At 26.8% G+C, this 13,833-nt stretch overlaps 1 protein-coding gene across 4 annotated transcripts in view; it reads left to right on the top strand.

The window, feature by feature from the left end:
* LOC100210173 (uncharacterized) overlaps positions 1–13,833 on the top strand; it is a 133,301-nt gene that overhangs the window by 53,438 nt on the left and 66,030 nt on the right. For all 4 annotated transcript variants that reach the window (XM_065801791.1, XM_065801793.1, XM_065801790.1 and 1 more), the window contains exons 15-21: positions 2,548–2,796; positions 3,138–3,213; positions 3,448–3,608; positions 7,296–7,406; positions 7,729–7,977; positions 8,263–8,338; positions 8,573–8,733. In XM_065801791.1, coding sequence (XP_065657863.1) covers positions 2,548–2,796; positions 3,138–3,213; positions 3,448–3,608; positions 7,296–7,406; positions 7,729–7,977; positions 8,263–8,338; positions 8,573–8,733 — 1,083 coding nt within the window. The remainder of the gene's footprint in view (positions 1–2,547; positions 2,797–3,137; positions 3,214–3,447; positions 3,609–7,295; positions 7,407–7,728; positions 7,978–8,262; positions 8,339–8,572; positions 8,734–13,833) is intronic.

The following is a 13,833-nucleotide window of genomic DNA, read 5'->3' as shown; positions in this document are numbered from 1 at the left end:
AGGTATTTATTTTCGTGCCTACATTTAGAAATTAATTCAGATTTTTTATTTATTAAATTTTCTTGATTTAAATGAGTAATTATTTCAAATTTTTCTTGCAAACATAGCATACATTTTTTGGAAATGTTATTATAGGCAGGGGCAGATTTTAGAATAGACCATTGTAAATTAAAATTTTTATTTTTTTCTTCTAAATCCCAAATATATTTTGACAGCATAGTCTCTTTTGAATATTTTTTGTGTTTAAACGGTTGTTTGTGGTTGGCATAACGTTTTTTCCATTCCCCCTCGGTTAAGCCAATATATTGTTTATCAGGGTTATTATTATTTTGCGAGGAAACAATGCACTTGTAAATTACATTTTTCGAAAGGCATTTTCCATTTAGAAGGCAATTTATTTTTTGTTTACAATTACAATAATCAGTGTTTTTTTCTTTTATATGTTTATTTTTATTAATTAACACGTAGTTGTGGCCTTTTATAATTCTTTCTAAATTTTTTGTACAACTATAACTTACTTTAATGGTATTTCTGTTAAAAATCTTATGTAATTTATTAGAGGGAGGAAAATGTTTGTCTACTAATTTTAGAAAAGTTTTACCTATATTTGTTGAAAATTTTTTGCTGTACGGGGGTTGAACCAAATTATGTTTCTATTTCTATTATGCTTTTACATCAGCTTTTACATCATTTCTATTACGGTTTACATCAGTGGAAAAATACCACTGATGTTATAGATTGGCTTTCTAAAATTAACAATAAAAATGAATGCACATTTATACAATTTGATATTATTGATTTTTATCCCTCAATTACAGCAGAAATTTTTGATAAAGCAATAGAATTTTGAAAATCCCATTTAGAAATTACTGAGGACACTATCCGTATAATTAAGCACTGCAGAAAAAATTTACTCTTTTTGGATAAGGAAACGTGGAAGAAAAAAACTATGCACGAATGCATTGATGTAACAATAGGAAGTTACGACGGAGCAGAAATTTGTGAATTTGTAGGTTTATATATTTTAAATACCCTAGCTAAAATAATCCAAATTAATCAATTAGGTCTTTATCGCGACAACGGTTTAACAATAATACATAAAAAATCAGGGCCACAACTCGATAAAAGTAGAAAAGATATTATTAAAGTTTTTAAAAATATTGGCTTCCAAATTGAAATAAATATAAATTTAAAAATAGTGAATTTTCTTGATGTCACATTTAACCTCTCAGAAAGTTCCTATAAGCCCTACAAAAACCTAATGACGAATTATTGTATATTAATGTGAATTCGAACCATCCTCCTCAAATTCTAAAACAAATTCCAATTTCAATTAACAATAGGCTAAACCAAAACTCTTCTAATGAAAATATTTTTAACTCCTCTAAACGTGTTTATGAAGATGCCCTTAAAAAAAGTGGCTTTCAAAATTTCGAGCTAAAATTTGAAAAGAAAATTGCAAAAAAGCGTAATAGAAATAGAAACATAATTTGGTTCAACCCTCGTACAACAAAAATGTTTTAACAAATATAGGTAAAATTTTTCTAAAATTAGTAGACAAACATTTTACTCCCTCTAATAAATTACATAAGATTTTTAACAGAAATACCATTAAAGTAAGTTATAGTTGTACAAAAAATTTAGAAAGAATTATAAAAGGCCACAACTACGTGTTAATTAATAAAAATGAACATATAAAAGAAAAAAACACTAATTATTGTAATTGTAAACAAAAAATAAATTGCCCTCTAAATGGAAAATGCCTTTCGAAAAATGTAATTTACAAGTGCATTGTTTCCTCGCAAAATAATAATAACCCTGATAAACAATATATTGGCTTAACCGAGGGGGAATGGAAAAAATGTTATGCCAACCACAAACAATCGTTTAAACACAAAAAATATTCAAAAGAGACTATGCTGTCAAAATATATTTGGGATTTAGAAGAAAAAAATAAAAATTTTAATTTACAATGGTCTATTCTAAAATCTGCCCCTGCCTATAATAACATTTCCAAAAAATGTATGCTATGTTTGCAAGAAAAATTTGAAATAATTACTCATTTAAATCAAGAAAATTTAATAAATAAAAAATCTGAATTAATTTCTAAATGTAGGCACAAAAATAAATACCTCTTCAAAAATTATAAAAACAAATGACCAAATTAAACTATCCCCATTCCAAAGAAAATTATTTAATAATTACTTTTTGTATCTTCCCGTTAACAAAAAATAGAGTAAGTAAACATTTTTTTATAATAATTCATAACTTCCTGTAAAATATTTTTTTCTAAAAATTGAATTTTTTTTGAGATTTAGTAACTCTTCCTGATGATCCAGCAATGGTGAAACTTAAAGTAGAAGATAAAAGTTAGATAAGTGTTTTTTACTAATTTATATATATATATATATATATATATATATATATATATATATATATATATATATATATATATATATATATATATATTTATATATATATATATATATATATATATATATATATATATATATATATATATATATATATATATATATATACATACAGATGGATAACAATGAGCCAATTAGCGAAAAAGCTAGTACAAAAGATTCTGAAATTCACTCAAAAGAATTTACTCCAGCTGATCAATCTATAAGTAAAGTTTCTCCTACAGATGTATCATTATATGAAAATGACAAAATTCTTAGAGGTGATGTTTTTCTAAAAGATGTAGATGATATTTCAAGAGATGAAGTTGCTCCTTCAGGAGATGTTATAATTGTTGGCAAACTTAAGATTCCCGATATATTTAATGTATGATATTTTTTTATGAAAATTGTTATTATAATTATACTTTTTAATAGAATTGTTTTTCTAATAATAAAAAAAAAGGTTGCAAAACCAAAATTGTAAAGTTACGTCTAATGTCAATTTAATTGCTTTCTTTTAGCTTAATTGTTTAGTAATGTTTAATATTTAATAATTTAGTTTTAGCTATATTTTAGTTTTATATATAGTTTAGTAATGTTTAATATTTAATAATTTAGTTTTAGCTGTCTTTTAGTTTTTATTGTTTGTTGCTAAATTTTTGATGCAATAATAATTTTTGGATATTCGTTTATAATAATTTTGAATATTTATTTCTTTATTCACAGAATCAATTACAAACTCCCGAATTTTCAAATATGCAAGGAATCGAATCATCTCCTTCATCTCTAAAGTTAAAACCAGGTATAAGTTGTCAACTTTTAACTAAGAGATGGATTTTTTTAAAGTCTTTAAAGTTTAAAAAATTTTATTTTAAATTCAAGTGATACTCATAATAGAAAAAAGTCTAAATTACACTGCTCTAAAAAGAGAATTTTCAAGTCTTTTCTTTTAAATTTGATCTGAATAAAATCTACATTTTTATACTTTTATGCCAAAAAACAGTTTCTCAGAATTTATTTTGATAATATTTCTCAGAATTCAGAGATGGAAAGAAGAGTAATAAAATGCTTTTAATCAGTAATAAATTGCAGAATAACTTACCAACTGAGGAAATGGATGAAGCAGTTAATGTTCAATTTATTCCAGAAAACCAAATCATTCCTAATTCCAGTGATGATCTCTGTAGTAATGAACAGGTATGAATATTTCAGTTTTTGTATGTTAATAATAATAATTATAATTATAGTAGGAGCAAGTTCCTGATTTTTATGAAAGTTCGTTGGATAAAGTTTGTTTCAATTTTTATTAAATTAAATTCATTTTTTAAATTTGGGCAAAAATTGTAAATAAGAATTTTTTTTTTTTTTTTTAAACATCTTCGCTTCCAACAAGGCTGCAAGCAGCCACTTAATATTTTATAAATATTATATTTATATATACATATCTATATACATATATATATATATATATATATATATATATATATATATATATATATATATATATATATATACACACACACACACATATATATGTGTATATATTTATATATATATATATATATATATATAGATTAATATATATATATATATATATATATATATAAATATATATATATATATATATATATATATATATATATATATATATATATATATATATATATATATATATATATATATATACACACACACACACATATACAGGGTGGTCCATAATTAGTGTCCCATCTTAAAGACTCAATTCCTTCAAAACTAGGAATGGAAAACACATAAAACTTTTTGATAAACAATTTATTAACAATATCAAATAAAATTTAAAGATTTTTTTCTAAATGTCGACCATCGGCTTTCACACAAGCTTCAAGACGCTTTGGAAAGTCATCTACGGTGGCACGCAAGTAGGCGGGTGAAAGCGAATCCCATGCTTTTTGAAGCGCTTTCTTCAGAGAATCAATCGTTTTATGCGATTTTTTGCACGCTTCAGCTTCCAGAACACTCCACACTGAGTAATCCATTGGATTGCAGTCGGGACTACTTGGAGGCCACTCATTGTGCTTGATGAAATCGGGGGTGTTTCGGCCGAGCCAATCTTGCACAATTTTGGCTTTGTGGGCTGGAGCACTATCCTGCATGAATGTCCAACAATGTCTACGAAGCTCCTTTTGACTCCATGGAAGTATTTCTTTGATCAAAACGTCATTCAGATAGTTTTGGGCTTTTACTTTAACGCCTTGTTGAACAAAAATCAATGGTGTCTTCTTGGTGGCACTGATACCCGCGAACACCATTACTGAAAGAGGATGTGCTGCCTTTTGTATTGTGATATTAGGCTTTGAGGAAGCGTAGACACGATCATTCTGCACATTGTGATGTTGTTGAACTGTAAACATCTTCTCGTCTGTGAAAACGATGTTGAGATGAACGTTGTTGGCGAAACGGGCGAGGAGATCCTTGCAGCGATCCTTGCGCTTCTGCTTTGATGCCTGAGACAAAAGCTGTGCAGGATTTTTCTTGTAAGCTGTCAAATTTAGATAATCCTTGGTAATTCTTCCAAGAGAACTTCGAGAAATTTGGAGCTGTTTGGCCATTTGTCGCATACTGCGTTCTGGGTTGCGGCGCACCCGTTCACGAACTTGCTTGATTTTTGCATCAGTCACCACGGAGCGCTTTCTTCCTTTGCGTGGACGATCTGACATTGTTCTCAATGCTTTGAAGCGTTGAATTGTTCTATAAACAAGCTTTCGCGGCACTTTGAGTCTAGTCTGGATGTCGCGTGCTGAAACTCCTTTCTCATGAAAATCAATAATACTTTGCCGATATGGTGATGGTCTTGTCATTGCTAAAAAAAACAAGTAAAGTGAGTGAAGGCAGCAGTAAATAGATCAAAATATATAATAATATCAAAAACCAAAGCAAAATTAATAGTTTTCCATCCCTAGTTTTCAAGGAATTGTTTTTTTAAGATGGGACACTAATTATGAGCCACCCTGTATATGTGTATATATATATATATATATATATATATATATATATATATATATATATATATATATATATATATATACACTGTGGCATATTCGTTTAGACGCATCAATTTTTTTCTCTTTATCTTAATTTTTTTCTATGTATTGTCAACTGATATGCATGCAAGTTATTATCAAAATAATTGTTGTGTTGTGGGCTAATAAAAACCACAAAAATTTTTTATTTATATATCTTTATTAACATGAGAGTATGTTTGATATACAAAAGCACATTTTTTATTTGAAATATATCTATAGATGCAATAAGGTTAATAACTGTAATTATTGATTTTTAATCATTTTAACACAAATAAATTGATAAATTTTAGTGTAATTTGATCTTTTGCTCTGCCAGTATCATTTTATTGCATTTTACAAAATGCCTAAACAAAAGTATTTGACAGGTTCTGAAAAAATAGAAATTAATTTATATTGTGGCTCAGAAATCTCACCAGCACTTTCTATACGAGAAATAGCACGAAAAATTGGAAGATCTGACCATGTTGTACGAAACTACATTGCAAAAGGTGACAATTACGGTGTAAAAAAAGCAACAAACGGCAACAAAGTATTAACAAATCGGCAAATTAATCGAATTCGCCTCGAAGCAACCAAAAATAAATTGAATGCAATACAAATAAAGGATGAATTATTATTGCCTGTCACCAATAAACATGTTGCACATATTCTACGTACAACACCAAACGTAAAGTGGAAGAAACTACACCAAAAACCAATGTTAAAAAAACACCATAAAATTGCTAGATTACAGTTTGCTAAAAACCATATGCATTGGACTCATCAGTGGCAAAACGTAATATTTTCAGATGAAAAAAAGTTCAATTTAGATGGTCCGGATTCTTACAGTTGTTATTGGCATGATCTTAGAGGAATAAATGACCAACAAACAAAACGAAATTATGGAGGAGGAAGTTTAATGGTTTGGGGTGGATTTTCTTATTAAGGAAAATTGACTCTGTGTTGTGGTTTACCTAAAATGAACTCGATAAAGTATACAGAAATGTTCGATGATGTTCTCATAATTTATATGGATGAAAACATGGACGATAATGCCATATTTCAGCAAGATAATGCTGGAATTCACACATCTAGGCATTCTATGAAATGGTTTAAAGACCACAACATCCCGGTTCTCAAATAGCCAGCTTGTAGCCCGGACTTAAATCCAATCAAGAACGTGTGGGGAATGCCATCAAGAAAAGTTTATGACGCTAAAGCAGCCGGACACCAATTTAAAACTGTTACTGAGTTAAAGTGTAAAATCTTTAAAGCATGGTCCGAGTTGGATCAAACTACACTTCAACGACTAGTGGAGTCAATGAAAGGCAGAATTTTTGAGGTGATCCAGTGTAATGGAGGACATACCCATTACTAATTTCCATCTTTTAATGTCAAAAATATGACTGCGTCTATAGATATATTCCAATTAAAAAATGTACTTTTGTATATCAAACATACTCTCATGTTAATAAAGACACATAGAAAAAATTTTTGTGTGATTTTTATTAGCCCACAACACAACAATTATTTTGATAATAACTTGCATGCATATCAGTTGACAATCCATAGAAAAAAATTAAGACAAAGAGAAAAAAATTGATGCGTCTAAACGAATATGCCTCAGTGTATATATACATATATATATATATATATATATATATATATATATATATATATATATATATATATATATATATATATATATATATATATATATATATATATATATATATATGTATATATATATATATATATATATATATATATATATATATATATATATATATATATATATTAGATACGTTTATAACCATATACATTTACTTAAAATTTAAAGATAAATGAGCCAAAGTTACATGCCAAAGAGATTGCATTTGAAGAAGTTCTTGATGTTTATATTACACCAGAGCAACAAGTCCCTGATTTTAATGAAAGTTTTTTTGATGAGGTTGGTTTCAATTTTTTTTAGTTTAAATTTGTTTTTTAAACTTAAACAAAATTTATAATTAAGAATTGATATTTGATAAATATTATGTATATATATATATATATATATATATATATATATATATATATATATATATATATATATATATATATATATATATATATATATATATATATATATATATATATATATATATATATATATATATATATATACATATATATATATATATATATATATATATATATATATATATATATATATATATATATATATATATATATATATATATATATATATATATATATATATACACATACAGATGGATAACAATGAGCCAATTAGCAAAAAAGCTAGTACAAAAGATTCTGAGATTCACTCAAAAGAATTTACTCCAGCTGATCAATCTATAAGTAAAGTTTCTCCTTCAGATGTATCATTTTATGAAAATGACAAAATTCTTAGAGGTGATGTTTTTCTAAAAGATGTAGATGATATTTCAAGAGATGAAGTTGCTCCTTCAGGAGATGTTATAATTGTTGGCAAACTTAAGATTCCCGATATATTTAATGTATGATATTTTTTTATGAAAAATGTTTTCATAATTATACTTTTTAATAGAATCGTTTTTCTAATAATGAAATAAAAGGTTGCAAAACCTATATTGTAAAGTTATGTCTAATGTCAATTTAATTGCTTTCTTTTAGTTTAATTGTTTAGTAATGTTTAATGTTTAATAATTTAGTTTAATTGCTGTCTTTTAGTTTTTTATTGTTTGTTATTAAATTTATAATGCAATAATAATTTTTGGATATTCGTTTATAATAATTTTGAATATTTATTTCTTTATTCACAGAATCAATTACAAACTCCCGAATTTTCAAATATGCAAGGAATCGAATCATCTCCTTCATCTCTAAAGTTAAAACCAGGTATAAGTTGTCAACTTTTAACTAAGAGATGGATTTTTTTAAAGTCTTTAAAGTTTAAAAAATTTTATTTTAAATTCAAGTGATACTCATAATAGAAAAAAGTCTAAATTACACTGCTCTAAAAAGAGAATTTTCAAGTCTTTTCTTTTAAATTTGATCTGAATAAAATCTACATTTTTATACTTTTATGCCAAAAAACAGTTTCTCAGAATTTATTTTGATAATATTTCTCAGAATTCAGAGATGGAAAGAAGAGTAATAAAATGCTTTTAATCAGTAATAAATTGCAGAATAACTTACCAACTGAGGAAATGGATGAAGCAGTTAATGTTCAATTTATTCCAGAAAACCAAATCATTCCTAATTCCAGTGATGATCTCTGTAGTAATGAACAGGTATGAATATTTCAATTTTTGTATGTTGATAATAATTAAAATAATAGTAAATAAATCAAATATGGACGGCCACGTTGGTCACTTTTTGCGATCATGGTATTTTCCTTCAGGATATTATCTATTTGCCCTATAATTGGTATTTTTATCTTGTTAATTTGTCTCATCAACATTTAGATAAGATTAAGTTAAATCATAAATTTTACCACTTGGAATGACATTTTACTGCTTAAACTTTTTCATTTTGCCTTGTGTATGGTATTTTACAATGTAAACAATATTTTATATTTTTGCACTGGAATTATTGAGCTCATGCATTGACTGATTCAAACAGGCAAAACATGCAGGGAATGTAAATACATAACTCAAATCCTGAGTCAATTTATATACACTCCCCTGCATGTATATACACTCCCCTGCATGTATTTACACTCCCCTGCATGTATTTACACTCCCCTGCATGTATATACACTCCCCTGCATGTTCACTCCCTGCATGTTCTCCCTATTTAAACAAGATTAAGTATGTACAAATTAAAAAAATTAAAATAAAAAAATAAAATTTAATTATCTACAAAAAAATGTAACTAAGTACTTTCTGTTTTGTAAATAAAATTGTGGTTTGGTAAATCATAGTATTATCTTTAAGCTAATATTTTAATCAGTTCAACAGAACAAGTTTTAAGTTTAACGAGAACAAGTTTTATGTTTAACAACCCAACAACAGTTTTAAGTTCAACAACCCATCAGCAGTTTTAAGTTTAACAACCCAACAACAGTTTTAAGTTCAACAACCCATCAACAGTTTTAAGTTCAACAACCTATCAACAGTTTTAAGTTCAACAACCCATCAACAGTTTTAAGTTCAACAACCCAACAACAGTTTTAAGTTCAACAACCCATCAACAGTTTTAAGTTCATCAACCCAACAACAGTTTTAAGTTCAACAACCCAACAACAGTTTTAAGTTCAACAACCCATCAACAGTTTTAAGTTCAACAACCTATCAACAGTTTTAAGTTCATCAACCCAACAACAGTTTTAAGTTCAACAACCCATTAAGAGTTTTAAGTTCAACAACCCATCAACAGTTTTAAGTTCAACAACCCATCAACAGTTTTAAGTTCATCAACCCAACAACAGTTTTAAGTTCAACAACCCATTAAGAGTTTTAAGTTCAACAACCCATCAACAGTTTTAAGTTCATCAACCCAACAACAGTTTTAAGTTCAACAACCCAACAACAGTTTTAAGTTCAACAACCCATCAACAGTTTTAAGTTCAACAACCCATCAACAGTTTTAAGTTCAACAACCCAACAGTGGTTTTGGGTTGTTCAACAAAATTCTATAAGAAAAAAAAACTATATTGGTTCAGAATGATCAGTTTTTTTAAGCTGCAAGAAATTCATTATCTTAAAAAAGTACTAAAAAAATCGGAGTTTTTTAAATACTTTTAAAAATTTTATTATTTTAAAGGTTCATAATGATTTTCGAATGTAATATAATACTATAAATGTAAAAATACAAATATCTAAAATAGTTATTTTTTTGGTATCTGTAACTAAGGTTACAGATACTAGAGACAGCACTAGGTTACAGATTCAAGTTAAGTTTTGGTTGTTGAATAATAATTTTTAAAAATGACTTTTACAAAAATGACTTTTAAAAAATTATCATTTAATTGAAATTTTATTTACTTATTTATTTTTTAAATCATTTATTTAACCAAAAATTAAGAATTTCAAATTTTTTATAATTATACAAAATTAGGTTAGGTGTCACTCATATAGTTAAAAATTAGTCATTGAAGTGACACCTTAGTAAAATAAACAAGCAAAAAAAAATCAACCGCAATATTAATGAATATGAGCAAATGTAAATAAATTAATTTAAAAAAATAATAACGAGCTATAATAAATTAGATAAAAAGACAAGGAATTATGAAAACACTTAACTAATAACAACAGCGAACAACAATAAAAATAATTAGCAACAGTAGCACAAATAATAACAAACTTTTCACAAACGAAAAGGCAAGCACAAAAACTACAAAATTAAAACATAAACTACATAACGAAAAAGCAAAAACATAAACTTCTACAAAATGAAATAAAATATATTTGTTATTTTTGGCGGAATCAGATTTAATTAGTTAAACATTTTTCAAATTTTTTTTTTTTTAACTTTTACTTCACTTTTAATTGATTGTTTTTGTTTTATTTAATCTATTTGTTTGTTTTATTTTTTTATTCATTTTCTTGTTTTATTTTTTCTTTAATCTTTTAGTTCGTTTTTACCTGTACTGTCGATAAATAAAGTTTACTAAGTAAATGTTTATTAAAACCATAGTTTTTAACAATTTAATTAATATAGATAATTATAAATAAATATGGTTAAAAATAAATAAAAACAGTAATAGAATAATATCAAATTATTTTTAAATTAAAATAAACCAAACTATCTTAAGCAAAAAAAAAGTTTTCCTTTTTTTAGGTATGTGCTCTCTATCACTATAAGGAGTCTTACCTGTCTCTGCATAGCGTCACTGCTACATAGCATCACTGCTACATAGCATCACTGCTACATAGCATCAATTTAATGACTTAAAAATATCTTTTGATGAAATTTTGATAAAATGAGATCATTATTTAAAATTTAAAAAATTAAGGAACAGTGATTAATCTAGTTTAAATTTTTTTTTAATTTTTAGAAAGGTTTTTATGTTTTTAGGATTCTCATTTTAAAATTTAAAAAAAAATTAATATAAATAAAGTTTTTATTTTAAGTTCTCTCCTAGCAATTATGCAAGCAACCATTTTTAATTATTATGCAATTATGCGAGCAACCATTACTTAAGTTGAGAGTTGCTAAAAAGTAACCGGAAACTTAAAGAATAAAAAACTCTTTCAGTCAATTGTTTCCTTTAAGTCAATTGTCTCTTTAAGTCAATTGTCTCTCTAAGTCAATTGTCTTTTTTAGTCAGTTGTCTCTTGATGTCAATTGCCTTCTTGCTCTTTAAAGTCAATTGAGTCAGGAAAGCATAAAGATTTGAGAGAATTCCTAAAGCAAATGATGTTGGAGAGATAAATATTGATTTTTTGAGCACACAAGAACAGATAAAAAAATGAAACGTAAAAAAAAAAAGTAACAAGATACTAACTAACAAGATTTTTGTAGATTAAAAATCAGAGATAACAACTCAATTAATTAGAAACCATACACAAGACAGAGGTTTAAGATTGACTGATAGAATAGGATCAATTACATTTTTAGGTTTTTGAGGTTTTGTCTAAAGAAGGTAGTACATCATTAAAAGTATGTACAACAAGGAAAGACAACCATAGCAGATGCGAACTTTGTAATGTATTGGATATGTATTGCATACCATATGTAATTTAGAACTTGCAATAAATAGCAATAATATGAATACTTTACTTGATTTATTGGTGTCATTCGCTCTTCATTCATTCACTTTTTTTTTTTACTCTGAATAATTTGTCAGAAATGACAAATTATTCAGAGTAAAAAAAAAGAAATGTCAGACTCTATAATCACAAAATTTGCAAAGTGTTGGAAATATGTAATTTTTTAAATGCTTCTTTTTCTAATTCTTGCAAAATTTTACTTACTGATTATAGTCCCTTTAAAAAATCTATTTTCATACTATCAAAAATAAACTTCAAGATATATGAATTACCCAGAAAGCCCTGCAGAAAACTTTTTGCAGCTTTAATTTGTTTGCAAGATGGAAAGAAAAAAAATAATAGCCCTTTAATATTTAACATTTATATTAATATTTAGTTTTTAATTAAGTTGATGCTCTATTCATCTTGTTTTTATTCTCATGTTATTTTCAACATCGCTATTAGTTTGCAATACTATAAAAGCATCACGCATGTTCAATTTCATTGCCAAGACATAAATTTAGTTAGTAATGATCTCAAATCTTTTCTTTTACAAGACAGAACATCTTAAAAACAACTGGATTCCTGTCAGTACATAGTCCTATCTCCTTGTCTGCAAGGTACGCAATTTGCAAATTGAATTTTTTTAAAGCTTATCCTTTTGTAACTAAAAAATGTGCTAACTTTTTAACTAAAAAAATATGTTAATTTCTTTATTAATTGAAATAATAATTAATAATTAGAATTTCTTTAATAATTGAGAATTTTATTTTTAAGATGTTGCAACTAATTAAAAGGGTTATAACAAGTCACGTGACTAATTAAATTGATAAATGTTAATCAATCATTGAAGTTTTTAAGACTAAAGTTTTTAAATAAAAGTTGTTTTTTTTTTTTTTTAACATCTTCGCTTCTAACAAGGCTCCAAGCAGCCACTAATTAAAGTTGGAAGTTACTGAAGGAGAAAAGATGAAGATTGTAGAGCAAGATAACGATTGACGGACGACTTAAAATATTGCAAGTTATATGAATCAGGAAAGCAAGATGAAGGAAGCGAATTCTAAAGAACTGATGTTTGAGGAAAAAAACTAGACAAATAAGCGTTTTTGGAGCACTTAGGAACAGTCACAGAAAAATGATGAGACTTAATTGAATGACGAGTAACACAAGAATGAATTTTAGTAGATGGCACAAGAGACGCTAGCTCTTTAGAGCAGTGCACATTATAGTATTTGTAGAAAAAAGAAAGAGAAGCAACATTACGACGATGTGATAATGGTTGGAGGTTAGCTGCAAGAGCAGGTCCAACTATGTTTACAATGCGTTTTTGCACCCTGTCTAAAAGAAAAAGGGCATCATTAGAAGGACCGCCCCAGATATGGCAACAGTAATCCATACAAAACCGGATTTGAGATTTATAGAGATAGAGAATAGAATCCGAAGTAAGAAAGTGACGAGCTCGATAAAGAGATGCAACCTTAGCAGTTGCTGATTTAACAGCTGATTTGATATATGGTTTCCAAGAAAGATTGGAAGTATGAGTTAATCCTTGAAGATGACGAGTAGGTGACACATTGAGTACATCACTGTTCATAAATATAGGAAGATCTAAAAATTGAGTTTTATCTGAATTAAAGTTCACCAGCCACTGTGAGCCCCATGCTGTAGCAGAAGTGAGATCCTTTTCAAGCTCAAATG

This window comes from Hydra vulgaris, chromosome 07, assembly GCF_038396675.1.
Source record: "Hydra vulgaris chromosome 07, alternate assembly HydraT2T_AEP".
NCBI classification, from domain to species: Eukaryota; Metazoa; Cnidaria; class Hydrozoa; order Anthoathecata; family Hydridae; genus Hydra; species Hydra vulgaris.
Note: the sequence above shows the minus strand (reverse complement) of the source record. Positions and strands in the feature narration are given on the sequence as shown.